General features: G+C 55.4%; 2 protein-coding genes across 9 annotated transcripts in view; one reads left to right on the plus strand and one right to left on the minus strand.

Annotated features, from left to right (window-relative positions):
• HDAC7 (histone deacetylase 7) overlaps positions 1-17,463 on the minus strand; it is a 77,115-nt gene that overhangs the window by 27,098 nt on the left and 32,554 nt on the right. For 2 of the 8 annotated variants that reach the window (XM_062630001.1, XM_062629994.1), the window contains exon 1: positions 15,086-15,569. The exons of 1 other annotated variant lie outside the window; for it this stretch is intronic. In XM_062630001.1, coding sequence (XP_062485985.1) covers positions 15,086-15,176 — 91 coding nt within the window. In that variant the 5' untranslated portion in view covers positions 15,177-15,569. Of the gene's footprint in view, positions 1-2,179; positions 2,450-2,528; positions 2,650-15,085; positions 15,570-17,463 lie in introns of those variants that run through there. 5 more of the 8 variants (XM_062629997.1, XM_062629993.1, XM_062629996.1 and 2 more) reach the window with 3 other exon arrangements.
• The window catches only part of LOC134169472 (cytochrome c oxidase assembly protein COX14), a 119,964-nt gene continuing 117,734 nt past the window's right edge, over positions 15,234-17,463 (plus strand). The window contains exon 1 of the mRNA XM_062630011.1: positions 15,234-15,237. The gene's annotated coding sequence lies outside the window, so the exon portion shown is untranslated. The remainder of the gene's footprint in view (positions 15,238-17,463) is intronic.

Here is a 17,463-nt window from a genome sequence, read left to right on the forward strand (position 1 = left end):
TAATTCATTCTGCTTTCACTTCCTGGCACGTGGGAGCTCGGAGGAGCCTCAGCTTTGCATGGCCATGGGCAATGGAAGCTGTGCAAGAAGACAGGAAGGACTTTGCAGCTTTTCTTTGTCATCATCAGAGCTTTTTCCACAAATGAAGAACTAAAGATATAAGAAGCCAGAACCTCTTTTCATGGCCATATTTCTCCATCACATTCCCATTCCCCTTCTTGCAATGCTTCCAGAAGTCACCTGAAACGGTGCACCACCACGACACGTCCACACACAGGTCCCCACCACGACACAGCTCTCGGGGCATTCAGAACATTAGGATCCCACCTTGCCTTCCCAAAATAGCTTCCATGAAGTGCCAACAACCTCACGCCACTGCTGGGAATAAGGGATGTGGAGGCAGCGGCATCTCCCCCAGCGCTGCTGAGCACCACAAGCCCGTGTCCACGTTGCAGAAGCATCTCCTCCAATGGAGCTCCAAGCCCCAGCCTTCACAGGAGGACAGGCCTGAGCCCGCTGCCTGCCAGCAGGGACACGGGAGGAGACACATCTCCACTGCCAGCACTGTGCAGAGGAGAGGAGAGCTCAGGAACATCTCAGGCCAAGGCGCATCACCCCCTTGACCTGGGCGGTGCTTCCAAGAGCAGCGATAGCGCCTATTGCACAACAGCCAGCAAGAGAAATCCTCTCCCCTCCCCTCCCCACCCACCCCACATCCCTTTGAGGCAAAAAGGAAGAAGGCTGGAAACATCCTTCCTCTCCTCCGGACAATGCGATGGAAATAGCAAGGGAGGAGCAGCGGCCGCTCCGTGAGGATGAGGAGCTGCGCGCGGCTCCCAGCTTCCTGCCATTGTCCCAAGCCCCACGCAGCTGCACACCCGGGATACCGAAGCCAAAAGCACCTCTTTGTGCCATAGGATCAGGCCCAGAATGCAAACCTGTCTGTAGGGGGTGGCCACAGGCACAGATTCCACCTTCCCCAGGACCCCAAAGCACAAGAGACAGGTCTCAGATTCAATCCAAACCCCTCTGGTTTGGTCACCGTCCTCACTCAATGCTTTCCAGCTCTAAAGGAAGCCTTGCTGCAGGGATGTGGATAACACCATCCCTATGGGACAGGCAGAGGGGACTCCATGGAGCAAGGGGCAGCCGAACACTCCATCCCTGCTCTAGTTCCCAACAGGTAAAAGGAGTTCACACGCTCCTTTGTGTTTCCCCCTTAGAGGGAAAAGCCACCAGTGACCCACTGAGCTTTGCTGTCCCCCCTTTCCTGCTCCCATCCATCATCCCTGCTGACTCCGGAGGGAGGGGGGACCTCAGCCTGATCCTGAAAGGGAAGATTTCTCCAAATCCCTCTGGTTTTGGCTTAAATCTGCCGTGGGAACACGGTGATTGTTTCACATGAGCTTGCAGATGGGCTGGAAACCAGCGCCTGTGCAATCAGATCAAACACCACGATAAACCCACTCCTAAAAGCAGGGGGATTTTCCACTGCACAGAAAAAAAAGCCCAACAAAACAACAAGAGGGCAGAAGATGCTTTCTGTGGACCCAGCCTGGAGGGTGAACCAAAGCCCCCAGGGAGCACAATCCACCCTAAATCCCTATTTTTCTCCTCCAGATGGGAGGTGCACGCGTGCAGGCTCCTCCAGCACGCACGTCAGCAGGGACCAACGCAAGCCCTGACGGCAGCTCGAGCACAGGAGATGTGGCAGAAGGACCTGGCCAGGGCAGAACCACTCCAAGTCATGAATCAGTCCCCAGACTTGGGCTTGCACCTCAAGCGGGTGCCAGGTCTGTTATTCACCTCTTGTTTCGGAGGGCTTTGCAGGTTATTGCTTGCAGCCCTTTTCCATGCTCAAGGTGGTGACAGAAACTGTCTTAGGAAAAAAAGGATAAAAAAAAGGACATCTATATAAAAGGTTTGAGATGTTTGTAGGACCTGAGCTGGGATTTCAGGACTGGCACCACCCAAATGAGCATCACAGGGACAGAGACAGACCCACGGTGCCTCCCAGAGCCTCCGCAGCCTTCAAGGGCCGCAGCAGGGAGAGAAACAAGAGGAAAAGGAGGATGGACGATCCCACTCCTCCCCACCACCCCCCAGCCCTGTGCCCCCCAGAGCATAGGCTCCACTGGGCCCATTGGAGCAGGGAGACCAGCCCTTGGCCTCTCGTTACCTGCCAAAATGTGGGGCCAGGCACCCCCAAAGCTGCTTGAGCTGCTGGCGTCGCTCCCGAGGTCCGGCAGCGCTCCGAGCGGAGCTGCTCTGCTCCCTGAAGATTCCCAAGTGCATTTTTGCCCCGCTGATGTGGTTAAAAATAGAAAGCATCAGTATTATTGTCCTGCAAGCAAATATAGAACCATTACATCCTCACTGCTAAAAAGCTGTGCGCCACAGACTTGTTCTACTGGAGGCACGTCGGAAAGCTCCATTTCTGGAGCAAGGAACTCGGGAAGTTAGCACAAGATCCGTCAGAATCTGTTACATGGATGCAGTGCAGCATTAAACACCAGTGATAAACTTGCCTTCCCCCTCCTCTCCTCGCTTCCCTGGGGTGTTTTCCAGGCTTTCACGCATCTGCCTGCGCTGGCCTCCGGGCAGGGTGCACAGGCTTTGCACGACACTCCCACTGAAGAACATACTGCCCCGGTGCTGCCCTCGCAGATGGGAAAGGAGCAGGATCCAATTTGGGAGTGGTCTTGTCACCGTCCTCACTTAACGCTTTCCAGCTCTCAAGGAAGCCTTGCTGCAGGGATGTGGATAACAGCATCCCTATGGAACAGGCAAAGGGGACTCCATGGAGCAGGGGGCAGCCGGACACTCCATCCCTGCTCTAGTTCCTAACAGGTAAAAGGAGTCCACACGCTCCTTTGTGTTTCCCCCTTAGAGGGAAAAGCCACCAGTGACCTACTGAGCTTCCCTGTCCCTGCTTCCCTGCTCCCATCCCTGCTGACTCCGGAGGGAGGGGGGCCTCAGCCTGATCCTCATTCTTGGAAAGGGAAGATTTCTGCACAGGCTCAGCCTCTGGTGAGTGTTTGTGCTAACGCACTGGACTGCTCCCACCCAGTTGGGACCGGGCTCCCGAGCCAATTTCGTTGCTCAGATCACCACACGGGAGATGAGGAATGTGTGGGGTCACTTCCAGCTCCAGGCAGGAACCCTGACTTCTGCAAAAGCAGCCCTAGGAGAGAGAAAACCATGGGCAAGGGGATGTCTGTCCTCCCTGCAGAGGTGCCTAACATAGAGATGCAGCTAACACAGAGATGCACCACCAGGGTCCTCCATGCAACACCAAGGCACTGACCCCAACGCAGGCATCGCTTCAGGAATCACTCAACTCCCAAACCAAACAGCTTCCAGCCTCGATGGAGCAGGAGAACCCCCCCACAAGGAGGGCCTGGGAGGAGGCTGGGGTGGAGAGGTCACATCATCATCCCCAACGCACGGCAAGCATCACCGCTAAGGCAGCGGGGCTGTAAATAAGAGCCCTGCAGACGCAGCGCCTAAACCAAACACAACTCCCTTCACCCCCCTCCCCTTCTCCCCAAAACAAAACACACACCCAGAAACAGAAGGAAACCAGGCAGGAAAAACCCAGCAGTAACTCAACAACTATTCCAAACGTTTCCATTCCCAGGAGGAGGGAATGCGGAATGCTCTGCCCTCGGCCACATCCCTCCCCGCCGGCCCGGAGCTGCCCAGGGCCCCTGGGTGATGCTGTGCTGGTGGTGCTGGGGGGGGTCCCTTCCCATTCAATACCGTGCACATCTCAGCTGGCATTTGAGCACACGAAGGCAATGCCAGATTTCTCTCTGCTGAGCCAATGACGACTTCAGCAGCTTAATTGGAAACACAGCCTGGGTGTTGCAATCCCAGGAATGACTCCAAGTGCAGGAACAAATGTTTTCATCTCTAACTGGGAGCAGTCACCCAAGTGGAAGGGAGCATTCCTGTTGCTGTAGCTCACCCCTCCCCTGGCGTGAGGGTGGTGGGAAGATGTTGCATCCCACCCCGACCCAACACCTGCATCACCAGGGAGCTGCTGCAGGGATTCCTTATGCTCCCAATCGGCATTGGAGAGGGACAGCCCAAGGTTTTCCTACATCGATCTCCTTTTGCAGCTCTGTGGTGTTCCTGATGGGGTCTGCAGCCCCACAAGAGGTGGGGGATCAGGAGGGGACATGGGGGTCCCCCATATTGCAAGTCATCAGCTCCCAAAAGATGGCAATGGGGTGAGTGGAGCCTCTTGTGATCAGTGGGCAAGGTCCTGCTGTGACTTCATGCACATCACAAGGACATCAACTCTTGCACCAGTGGTTTCCCAAAAGGCCACTGCCCCTACCCATAACCTCAGGAGGACCAGCTCTGCTGCTGGTCCATCAAGGCAGGAAAGAAGCCCTTTTCACTGCACAGCTTCTTCCATACTCACACATGGAAACAAGAGTCCCAGACTGCTTCTGCTGAAGGACATGGGCTTCAAGAGCTCAAGGATTTTATTTCCGTGCCCACAATACCTGGAAGTGACTCTTCTGCTCTACATCCAACAGCGTGGATCACCACATCACCTCAGCGTGATGGAGAAGTGCTGGAGAAGATGCTGATGCCCAAAGTCAAGCCCAGGAGAAAGATCGAATTCCCATTCCCACTGTGGAGGTCCTGGACTGAACTCACCAGAGGCTGAGGATAAACCCCCATAAAACCATTCGCTCCATCTAGTGGCAAGCCATTCCCATGCTTCTGTGTTATTCCCCCCCCCTTCTTCTGCAGCAACAACTGCCCCTTCCAGGAGTTTCAACATCACTTTGCTATTTCTTTGCTCAGCCCTGCTTGCTGCCAACCTCCCAAGGTCTCTTAGGTGGTCCCTCTGCAGCCAATGCACCTCTTGACGTTCCCCCTTTGCTGCCAAAGCCTAAAAGCTCTTCCACAACTCAGCAGCGGCTTCCCCTGCTCCCAAAGCTGATGGTGATAAGGGAAGGAGAAAAGCTGGTCTATCCAGAGCCCTGGCAGGGAAGACTGCTCCCGTATCCCGCTGCAACCCAAGCACAACTGTGTGGGACAGGCTGTGGAGGTGCTGCGGCTGTTTCTGCTGCAGGCAGACACGGAGCAACCGGGGCAATTCCTGCTGGGGCCAAGCGCGGCAGGACCCTGGGAGCAGCGGGGATGCGGAGCTAACAGCGAGCACAGCCGAGATGGAGGCTGTGATTTCAGCTGGATACGGAGTGTTTGCATCTGTCCAGATAAATCAGCTCCTACGAGGCCTGGTTTCTGCCAGCTTCACCTCTTCTCCCAGCTGCTTGCCCCCCCCCTTGCTCAGCAAAGCCTTGCCAGAGCTGAGTCTGATGCAGGAGTGGGTGCATCCAGCACACAGACAGCCTTGAGCTGCACAAACCCTTCCTGCACTGTTCCAGACTCAAACCCATCACCTCCAGCCCGATATCCAGTCCCCTGCTTAGTCTTTGCCTCACAGAGCTCTTTTTTTTTCATAGAATCATAAGGGACCTTAAAGCTCCTCCAGCTCCAACCCCTGCCACAGGCACAGACACCTTCCACCATAGCAGGCTGCTCCAAGCCCCATCCAACCTGCCTTTTCTGCATGAAAGCCACAGCAAACAGCCAGACTTTTGGGTTGTGACTTCTATTCCCTGCCATAAAGTTCCTTATTCAGTGAAATAAGACTTTCTAGGCATGGAGGGGCTGCAAACTCCTCTCCTCACTAAGACATCACCATCCCCTGCCCACGGCCGTACACATTGTGTGGTGCCGCTCGCTGTTCTCACCCCCGTCTCCTGCTCCTCACATCAGCCACCATCCAGGCAAGGCAATTTCAGCACATTCTTCAGTTGAGATTCTTGAGGACAATGTGTCAAATGACTTCCTAAAACACAGAACTGCTGGGAACTCTTCACTGGGACCAAACCCTCGCCTCAAAGTCACGTAATTCATGCTCCTTCTGCCATTAATTCAGATATGCTGACAACATAAACCCACCAGGTTTTGTAATGAGATGCCAGAGATGCTCATCCCAGAGCCTGCTGTTTGGGGTATCCCTATCTCTCCGACCAGAAGAGCCCTATGCTAATGCCAAGTACATCAGAAAAGCGACCAGCACGTAATGGGGAACCTCTCTTCTCAACTGGGATGTTGGTCAGTGGGCCAGCTATGGCAAAGCCTCACCTCATTCCAGGGTCATGAATGCACAAGAGCAGCTGTGAGGAGGTGAACCCAGAAGCCACACGGGCAGAGGGGAAAGCCATGGGGTTTCGCAAGGCTCTCCTGCAGCAAGCAGCACTGCTGGGAGGCCCCACCAAGCGCGACGATAAGGCGGCAGGAGGGAGGCCATGCAGCTTTGTGCAGATGCAGCACACACACCCAAGCTCAAAGCAGGCCGAGCCCACAAATCCTGCTGCAAGCTTGTGTGTCCCACCTCCAGATGTGCCAGCACCCCATCCTACACCCTGCTCCCCTCCCAGGCTTCTCCCCAGACACACCTTCACTCGCTTGGCACGGCGTCCCAGACACGTCCGCGCGGCGCAATGGGGCCTCTCCGTGCCAGCATCCCAACCTCTCCAGCAGGGAAGCAGCCGAGCGCTATCACTTGTTCCCATCGCTGTCCCAGGCTATCAAGCAGTCTGGCCTTCTGCAGAAGAGCAAGTGAACCTCCACCCAAGCAGCACAGTTACTCATGAGCAAGCCAGACCCAACAAGCCCTCCAGCCCCGACAGCATGGTCCCACCGAGGGAAAGAGAGCTAAAAGTGCTCCCAGTTCCTTGGTCTCGACAGATCTTTCAAGGGCTCGTCATCGCCGCTGTTACAAACCCACACCTCAAAACACAAACACAAAAGGCAGCCAGTAAAACACAGAGGAACCACAGGCGAGACTTGGAGATCTTTGCCAGGGAAGGAGCAGACTCCAGACGTGTCTCCAGGGACTCCCTTCTGCTGTGATTTGACACCAGAAGAGATCAGATGTGGCATTACAAGATTGTTCACATCAGATGGACAGGGCCAACACAGAAACCACAAGCTTCCAACACATCACTGTTTTGGTCCATCAGCCAAAGGAGCCAATGCTCTGAGTCTCCTCTGCTGAGATAAGCAGCCCGAGCTTCATCATCATCATCTCTCCCTGCAAAGCACATCCTACTTTTTGGTAGTTATGGGTTGCTCCCATCGAGTCACTGCCCCTGCTGAAGCACAGTGCTAGCCCCAGCATTAAGATCACTCAGGAATCATGAATTACAGGGGTGACGGCATCTCCTTACTCCTGCTTGATCCTTCTTGGCATCACTCAGGAAGCACAGACCCAGTGGAGCCTTCAACCCTGTTCTGTTACTTTTGAGGACTCGAGCACAGCCACCATAGCCCTGCTTGAGCAGGACCAGCATCATCTCCCTGCTGACAGCTCAGCTCCTGCTCCTGGATGTGGATGCTGGTGATCCACAAGTCAAACCTCAGTACAGCATTCCTCAAGCTGTTGTTCAGCCCAGAACTGAGCTGCATTGGAGCAAGCCCTCTCGGTGAGACATGGAACCACCACCCCTGCTTGGTTATAACCCATGATGAGTCTTTCATCAGAGTAACTATGGGGTGACTGCAATGTCACCAAGAGCCTCTCCAATTATCACGGCATGAGGGTCTCTTTCTGCACTGCCTTTACCTCCAACTCTTGAGCATCTCCAAACCATATCAGAGATGAGCAGAGGGGCAGTGGCACCCGTGACCTTCCTTCATGTTGTCCATAAACTGCAGTTGCGCACTTGCACCGTTGCATTTCACAAGTCTCACACTGTAATAGCTGTTGGCCTGTGTCCTGCTTAAACCACAGCAGCCTGTTGGCTTCCCCGCTCCTGAGACAGCACAACTTGCACCAAAACATGGGTTTACATGCTTTTGGTTGTTGTTTTGCCATTAAACTTCAACTCAGAGATACTGCAAGATGTGCTGGGAGGCGGCCGCAGCAGCACACGCAGGGCTGAACGTCACCACAACTCCCCCTTATCTCAGCTGGGATTATGGGATGATGCCCTAAAGATTTCCCAGCCAGTCCTGAAAACTAAAACTCTGGAGTCTGGCTTCAGTGAAAGATCCCAGTCCAGCAGCTCCAGCTGGGATGCAGCTGCCAGCGTCGGCATTTCAGTGCAGATGGCTGAGCTGGCTGCAGAGACACCAGCAGTAAGCCCTCATGGACATCCCAAATGGTCTTAAACCCAGTTCAGGCTGCTCCTGAGGGCCCAAGTGGAACCCAACCAACCTCCTTTCACAGGGAGGGTCCCAAAACACACATTGAAACCCCCTGAGAAGCATTCCCAGTGTGATGGTTTCATATGGGACCATTTCACAACTTCCCCAAGACACAAGGAGCTTAACAAAACCCCTCCTGCAGCTTAAAGGAGCTTTTAAAAGCTCTGTGCTGCACGTGAAGGTTACCTGAGAGCTACTGGAAAAGTAAATCCCCAGCCTAAAGATGCCAGCATCCTTCAGGCACACAAACCCTGGGGTCTAACAGCACTCTGGGGGCTGAGCAGAAAGATGCTCTGAGCATCTCTGAAAGCTGCAGCCGGTTCAAGCTGCAGATGACACCAAACTCCTCCTGTTCTCCATTCCCGAGCATCCCATTTGGGGGCACCACACATGATTTTCTAGGACAAAATCAGGTCCAGGGCTGGTGCGGTGGGTGCTGAGCACCCACCTGGCTCTGCTGGGCACCCTGGGAGGACAGACACAGGCACACGATGGCTGTTTGCTAGTGCAGGACTCTGGTGTTTGCCTTCCAGGGTGTTTATCTCCGGGCTGTGTCTGCACACAAACTTATCTCTGAGGGGAAGGGTGCGCTGCTCCTGCACACACTGTTATCCCGAGGGATGTGGGCCTTCCTCCAAGGTGAAGGCTGTGTGGACAAGCTTACCTGCAGGCCCACAGCTTAGTACCTGCGCTGGGCTCAGCTCCCCTTGTCCCTCCTGCTCCTGTCCCCAGCTCACCCCAGTCCCTTTTGCATCAAGTGGGTGGCACTGAGGAATGCAGCAGCTCTTGGAAGGGAAAAGAAGGAGACAGAGGAAGGGCAGAGCAGGGAGAATGGAGGGAGGGTGGGCTCCTAACAGGAGCCCCAATCCCATCTGGACCTGTCTGGGGTCTCCCCACAACTTCTCTTCACACAATGACCTCAGGAAGAGACTGATTTCTTCATAAACACCTCAGCTCCCACCATCCCGCCCAGCTCTCCAAGTCACAACTCAGCCATTCCTAATGGTCATGTAATGTGGCCAAACCCTCCCAGCACCTCCTCACCACTGGACCTGTCCTATCCCAGAGGGAAGGTCTACCTGCTGCAGTCCAAAGCCATCACCAACAAATTTAAGCTGCTCTCACATCACCTCAGCATCATTTGGAAGCCTCCACTTCGGTCTCCTCTGTGCGCTTCACGGGGTCCAGCCCTACCAGATATGCTCCGTGGTCCCCCCAGTACCCCTCTATCACCCCATGCCTTTCCCAGTCACCCAGAACAAGGTCTGCTGGAGGCCCCTGCAGCACAGCGGGGTGAAGGCTCACTCCAAGCTTCCCAGACAGCTCTCTCAGTGCCCAGGGATGCTTTTATCCCAAGACCAGGATACTGAGTCATGGTCAGCCTCCCCACAGCCTGCCCTTGACCATGCCATCACCCGGCTGCTGGGGTGTGTGTCAGTGCTTGTCTCACCCAAGACACGGCTCCATCTCCAGGCTCCCTGTGCACATTCGACCCTCTCCCTGGGCACTGAACCTGCCGGCATGGGGAAGCTGGGAAGCTCCTCTTCTGGAAGAGCTCCTGAGCTCTGTATTCATTGCCTCAGATCTACCTGGTCCCCTCGGATTTGCCCAAGAGCTCTTGGCCTCTCGCCATCCACAAGTTCAGCTGTGGGAAACCTCAGCTTTGGAAACGCTGCGTTGAGTGATGCAACGTGGGAGACATTCGGCGGCCAAAGTTGTTTTGGGGGGGGCGAGTTGGATTAAGCAGCCTGGTTTAGGAATTGACCCTTGGTGCAGAGGCAGGCTCCATGAGCTGTAACCCTAGCTCCCTTCCTCTCCCTCCCCCTCAGCCCCGGTCCCTTTGCTCACCCGGTTCCTGCAATTCCTGGCCCTGGGCTCCGATGCGTTGCACAGCTTCTTCCGCCACCATCTGGGCTCCATTTAGGGGAGCTGATGTTTTTCACAGGGCTGTAATCGAAACGCTGCGATGGAGTTTACATCTCGCATACCAGCGTCTCCCCACGGAGCCTGGCCACGCGGAGCGGGCGGCCCGCTGCCGGGCTCTGCCCTGCCACGGGAGGAGGCGGCACCTGGGAGCTGGGCTGCCCTCAGTGCAGGGATCCGTGTGCTCAAGCCACCTACAGATCCCATAGCGAGGCACTGACCCTGCAATGGGCGTGAGTTGGGAGAGCCCAACAAGCTGGGAAGCAGGTCAGCATCCCATGGGAGCCCAGGGAGGCGGCAGATGGGAGTCAAAGCCCTAAATCGGGATTATCCAGGCTCCATCTCTAGCAGCAGGAAATTCTCCTAATTTTTGGCCTTAAACCCTACCCTTATCTCTATGCAGACACTGCAGAGCCTTTGAGAAGGGTCAGATCCTGCAGGCAGCGATAGAGGTTGCTCTTTGGAGTGGGGCTTCCTTTGTGGAGGCAGGGAATGGTCACCAAAAGCCACTGGGAGCAGATGAGCAGCCAGCAGAGCATCACAAGCCTGCCACTGCTCTGCTTGACTGCTCTTGCTGCAGCCTGGGCCACCGAGCTGAAACATGCTGGATGTTTCAGGCAGCAAGACTTGATGCTCCCAGGAGCACACCAGGGCACCCAGCTGGACTGGGCTACTACCAGGCTGCTCTCCACCCTTTTAGGTTCCTGCTCCAGTATATGTTAACCAGACACCAAAATGCACAAAGAGGCTTTAGCACGGAGCTGCTCAGAGCTCTCCTTTCCCAGAGCATCAGCATCTCCTATCTCATAGAATGGTTTGGATCAGAAAGGACCTTAAAGCTCATCCAATTCCAACCCCCTGCCCCAGGCAGGGACACCTCATATCCACCTATTCCCTATGAGCCGATGGCAGAGCCAACCAGCCAGGCTGTGCCAGGATGATGGACCCAACACAGCTCCACAAGGCTCCTGCCTCAGCCCCAAGCAGGCAACGAGCCCCCCCCCACTGTCCCACCATGGGATGTCAGAGCAGCAAACGAATGAGGGCAGCACCCAGAAACGTGGCTGCGTGCAGGGCCCCACCGTGGAAGCGCACATGGAAGAAAAGCCAGCTTAAAAGCCAGACAACCCAGGCAAGGTGCTGCTGCATCTGCACAGGGCTGGCAGACAGCTCCTCCACCAGCTCTCCAGACAGCAGTTATTGATGACCCAGGAGGGCTCGCAGCCACAGCACCACCCTGCAGCCAGCACGCTTTGCCAAGGGGCACAACAGCATCTGCAGGAGCTCTGAGCCCTGGCTATAAGGATGGTCCAAGCATTGGGAGCACTGGTCCAGCACCCCCCAGCATCCCAGACCCCTGTCTTCCCCCCCCCAAGCACGTCTGCAGCAGCAGAGCCATCCTCCAGCCGCATTCAGAGGGATGGCTCTGCTCTCCTGCTGGGCTCGATCCCAGCGCTCCCCGAGGCTCAGCCAAACCCCAAAACTAATGTTTTCATACTCTGACTTTTCAGGCAGGATTTAGTCATTTGTGGACACGAGGGCTTGGCAGGACTGCACTGCCTCCACTTACCTACTCCAGCAAGCGGCTGTTTACCATGGCAGAGCCTTGGAGATGGAAGGAGAGAGAGAAGAGCTGTGATTTAATCCAGGGGAATTATTCCTGCTCCCTTTATGGAGCATCCAGCTGATGAGGAAGGCGGGGGGGATGACACTCAGCATCCGTGCAGGCCCATTATGGCCAGGGATGGACCCACCACACAAGACAAGGCGTTGCAATGCAAAGCACCTCCGACAGCTCCACAATGAGCTGCTTGGATAAAGCCTGCAGGGACTTTTGCCCTGTCTATGGCTAATGGCTAAAAAATCAGTTCCAGGCAGAGAAGCCAAACCCTCTGTGAGTACACTTGCTTTAAAGAGGCAGAGTGGCTGAGAGCTGCTCTGTCATACTAGAAAAGCAGGTTCCAGCCCCAGCTTTGGAACGCTTGTCCAAGCCCTGTTTGCTCACTGGGGCACTCAGAGTCTGCCTCCCATGGGCAGAGAGAGCAGAAGTCAAGCAGTAATCAGTATAGGGTGGCAGGAAGCTGAGGGCATCCCTCAGGAACCCTCCATGCAAAAGCTCCCTGGATTTGGCCCCAGACTGTCCTAGCTTGTAGAGCAAGTGCCTCGGCCATAAGAGCAAACCCAGCTCCAGGGAGCCCTAGGGGGGTCACCAACAAGGCAGGAGAAGACCTCGCTGACAACTCATGACCCACCATGCACTCCACAAGCCCAGCTCTAAGCAGCCTCTGGATCTTCTATAGAGGAGTCCAAGTGCCAAGACCGCTTGCATTCAGGAGCCAAGGTCTGCTTTAATCCCCTGATTCCTGTTATTGAGTCAACAGCAAGGTTTGCCCATGCTACCGTGCAAAGAAGAGATCATCGTCACTTCTCAATGCCTGGCCCACCAGAAAGGATGGACTTTTGGTCTTGCAAGTGTGTCCTCAATGCCTTACAGCACCAAAGCCACCAAATCCCTTTCTTGGTCTCAATACACAGCCCTGAGTGTGGGATGAATCAAACCTGGAAGGCAGGTTAGGAAGCTCCACCAGCACCTCCAGTCTGCAGGAGCGCAGTGCATCCCAACCACAGAGCCCAAACCTGGGACCATGGGGAGGACCTGCAGCACATATCCTCTGGAGAACTGAAATAAAGGGAAACTGCAAGAAGCTCTGAGGAGTTTGCCACCATTGCATCCCATGTCCAAGCCTGCTGCTGGCTCGGATGAGCTCTGAGAACCAGGGGATAGGAGCTGGGAGAAGGACAAGGCTGCAGCGCACTGAACACCAGCAGATCTGTTGGGGAGCTCTTCGTTACGGTTAGGCCGGGTGTCGAAAGAGGATAACCCAAGTCTAATCTAAAGCACCAGAAGATGAGGACAACGAGAGGAGGGGAGAGAAAACTGCTCCGTTCATCTCAGCAAAACACCGTCCCTGGTGCAACTCCCTGCCCTAGCGTCAGATGGAAACTTCTCCTGCACGAGCCCAAGGCTTATCTGCTGCTCCCCTCCCTTCTCCCACATTGCTGTTCTTAAACCAACGCATGCTGCTTATCTACAAATCCTGCCCTTAAACCAGCAGAGCCACGCCAGGGCTCCTGCAGCGCTGCCACTCCGCCGTGTCCCTTTGCTTTAGCAGAGAGCCCAAGGGGATGCCAACAGCTCGCTGCCTCCAAAGCTTGTCCACTGCATGGGTCCCACTACGATGTGGGTCCCACCACGATGTGGGTCCCACCACGATGCTCTGCAGCCAGACTCTGCGCTTTCAGATGGTGATCAAACCACTCACAGCATCCCAAAGTCTCTTCTCCCAAAGAACAAGGGATGGGACAAGAGAAAACAGCCTCAAGCTGCACCAGGGGAGGTGCTACATGGAGCTGAGGAACAATTCCTTCCCCAAAGGGTGCTCAGGCAATGGAACAGGCTGCCCAGGGTAGGGCTGGAGTCACTGTCCCTGCAAGTGTTCACACACCGTGGAGACGAGGCCTCAGTGCCATGGGGCAGTGGTGGCCCTGGCAGTGCTGGGAATGGCTGGACTGGATGAGCTTAAAGGGCTTTTCCAACCTGGTTGATTCCATGATTCCAAAAGCTGAATTCCCACAGGAGCCTGTAAGCAAAGTTGGTGGAGACCAAGCCTTCAAGGAAAGGGAGTTATTCCAGAGCTGTGCTTTGTAACCAGAGGCACCCAGAGGAGTTCACTGGGGCAGTGCAGGGATCAGCAGCACAAACCCATTAAGCCCAGGCCATTGGCAGGAGAAGTTTCTATCCAAGGAGCCTCTGTGCCCTCCAGGCAGGCTCCGTGCAGAGGCTGCACAGCTGTCTCCAGTTTGAAAGACAGCTCAGGCTCAACTGCTTCATGCAGTGTAAGCCTGGATTTGTTCTTGCTTACCCCAAAGGAGCCAGCAGCTGCTAAGGCGAAAGCTGGGAAGGCTCCCAAGCGCAGACAAAGGCCCTGCAAAACTGGGTTTAAGGAGGAACTGATTGTTCAAGAAGCAATCCTAGAAGAGGGAGCTCGCAAGAGGGAGGGAGCGCAGCGAGGGAGGAAGAGGAAGCCAGAGAGCACCTAAAAATAAACTCTCAAAAAGCAGCCAGGCTCAGGACAAAGGCCTCGTCCGCACGTGACCGGTACCCGCAGCGTAGGCAGGATGCGAGCTCCGTACACAACGCTCCCTCCCCAGCAACCCCACGTCCCAAGCGACCCCGCAGCACACAGCAAAAGCCACGGCCAGCACCTTTTGTCCTCAGGATGGGCTTGCTCCTCCTGTGCCATAAGTCTCTGAGGCGCAGGATGCCGCTCCTACCCGTACCCTAATGCCGGACTGCTGTGCTCTGATCCACTCCAGGGTTGAAACCCATCTAAACCCAAGCAAAGCTTCAACAATAGTTTGAAAAGGACAAAGGAATGTAAATGGAGCCCGGAAAACAAGATCTCTCCCAAAACACACTCTGAAAATAGCTAAGTCCTGATGAAGGACTCTGAGAGGTGCCTCTGCATCCATCTAGGCAGCACCTTCAGCAGATCCGAGCAAGAGCTGGTGGGTGAATGCTGAGTTGCCAGTGAAACAGCCAGAAAAGGCAGAGAGGGAACCGATGAGCCTGTCCTGTGTGTGCTGGTGCAACTGGGACTGATGCTGTTTGCTCCCCTCCTGTGGCCACAAGGCTTCAGAAAGCTCCAGAGCAGGGACTCTGCATAGGGGCGATCTAAACCTCAACCCTGCCCCAGAGGTAGCTGCATCCACCAGACACAGATTAGAGTTGCAGCTCAGGCCCCTGCGCGAACCGCTGTGTACACAAGGATGCTCCCATACACACCACGAGCGAACCAAGGAATCACAGCCATGCAAGGCAGGAAAAAGCCCCCCACGGGATGGGACAGGCACTTACAGGATGGGCTGAACATCACCAGCGCAGCAGGTATCTTCAGCCTCGGTGCAACACCAGCCAGCTCCGCTCCTGGGAAGCCACCGCTCCGCATCCCACATTCACTTCTGCTTCAGCCCTGCCGCGCACGCACGCATCCGATCATCAGCGCAGCGGTAAGAGGCATCTGAGAAGGCTGCTCTCTGACAAGGCTGCTCCTAGATGGGGCAGACGCAACAGGCCACTGAAGAGACTCTCACGTACTGAGTCATCCCGGCTCCGGAGCCGTCCGCCTCCTCCGGAGTTAAATCCCAGCTCCAGCAGCTCTCATTTCACCCTCACATCCATGCGGCTCTCCTTTTGAGCACGCGAGGCTGAGGCTGCTGAGTCGGGCTCTGCCCAAACTGCCCCTTCAAGGCTGCCACGAAACACAGAGAGAACTCCTGCATGACTTAGGGTTGAGTCTTTACCCTACGCTCCTTGAACTCATGACTACTGAGGCAGGCGGCTTGCTCAGCTAACCAGCAAGCTAAGAATAGAGACCTTGAAGTGAAACCTCCTGGGATTGGCAGCTATTTTGGGTGCACTCAGCCGGCGAGGGAGCGTGACATAAGAGGATATAAAGAGGAAACTCTGCACAACAACTCTCACCTCACCACGAAAGACTGGGGCAACAGAAGGTGCGTGCTTTTGAGGCTGTGAGGAATCCTCCAGGCCATCCCCATGCCGCTTTGCCAGCTCATTCCTCAAATCCCAAGCCACAGCGTCTATGTTTGGAGCAGGCGGGTTGTCCTGGGTCCAGCACCAGCCATCCCCAGGCCCATCTGAGCCCACCAAGAACTCTACAACCGGAGCCCAAGGTGCAGCAGCCCGGTGTGACCATCGCTTCTCCCCGCATGGGATCCAGCAAAACCCCAGCAAACCACCTCCTGTGCTGCCCACAGCTCCAGCACGCAGCCCACGTGGAGCAGAATGTGTTGCCACAGGTTCAACTTGCCCAGGCACCTCCATGGAGCTCCGTGCCAGAGATCCTGCCTCAAAGGGAGCCGCCACAGCCAAAGCAACCAACGCAGCCACAAACCCCAACCCTTGGCGGTGCTTTCTAACCTCAAGCAGACCCTCGCAGCTCTTCAGCCTTAGAAGAAAGGCTGATCGTGCCCAGGCACCAGACGTGTTTAGGAAAGATCTGGTCTTGGTTAGCAACCAACATTAATATAGGGAAATCTAAATGGCAACACTTGGAGCGTGGCTGATTTCAACCCTTGGATACTGGGAAAACAAACATACAAGCCATGGCTTCCGGAAGTCAAACCCACCACTTGAAAGCAGTCCCTGCAGCAGTTCTCTGCTAGGTCATAGCATGTCCATCCCATCATTTGAATACAGTCTGTTCTCAAACCCAAGAACTGTCTTTTCCACTGGTTGCTGGACAGTCCTAAGCAGGGATTGAGAGTCTACAGCACTAAACAACTGAATTCCCCAAACCCCCCAGCTTTGTCTGTTACAAAACCACCCTCCAAACCTTCCAGAGCATCAAGGGACCAGGGCACCTCCAGTTCCAGTCATCACCCAGACAGCAACTGCTTATTAAGGCCTCTGTATTAACTAACCCACAGTTTCAAAGAGGCTGACCACGCTGAATGAAGATCACAAGCCACAGATCTGCTTAACGCTGCGCTTCAATGCTTACAGCGGCGTGAGGCAGCGCTGCTGGTCCTGCCTGTCCCATGCCACAGGGACCCAGACCAAACCCAGCCACCCTGGGATGTCCCCCTGCTTGGGGAACCCCTTTCCTGAGCCACTGCCACCTCTGCTCTGTTCTGCACTTGTGCTGTGGGGATGGAAGTGCCACCGAGGATGAGGAGGATCCAGCGCATCTCAGCCCCAGTGCTGAGGGGAGCAGCAAGGCCACAAAGGGGGCTGAGCACAGGGCTGGTAGCTTCATCAGGCTTTGATGCAGCCCTGAGATATGGGGAAGTGTGTCTGCTCTCAGGCTTGGTCTCTGTGGAAGCAGTGCTCAAGGTAAATGGACCATAGTGCAAGTCTGCCCACCAACACCACCACATCCTCACTCGGGGACCCCTCTCCTGCTGCAGTGAGGTGTTGGTGCAGTGCTGGAAGGAGGAAAGAAGGAGCCAGGAGCTCAGAAGCCAGGACATGAGCCCCAAGGGAAGCTCCTGCATACCAGTGTTCCACGGTCAGCCCTCCATCCTCCACATCCCTGCAACAGCAAGGAGCCATGTGCTGGTCCCTGCCACAACCCTGGGCCAGGGCCAGAAGCCAGAGGAGCAAAGGTGAGCCCACACGGATGGCAAAAAGGACATGTGGGGATGTGTTTCCCATCTCAGATACAGCCTCTCTGCTGTGAATATTCCCACCCTGCAGCCACTGGAAGGGAACGC

Source organism: Pezoporus occidentalis, unplaced genomic scaffold (genome assembly GCF_034315485.1).
Source record: "Pezoporus occidentalis ecotype Australia unplaced genomic scaffold, CSIRO_AGI_Poc_V1 ctg345, whole genome shotgun sequence".
NCBI classification, from domain to species: domain Eukaryota; kingdom Metazoa; phylum Chordata; class Aves; order Psittaciformes; family Psittacidae; genus Pezoporus; species Pezoporus occidentalis.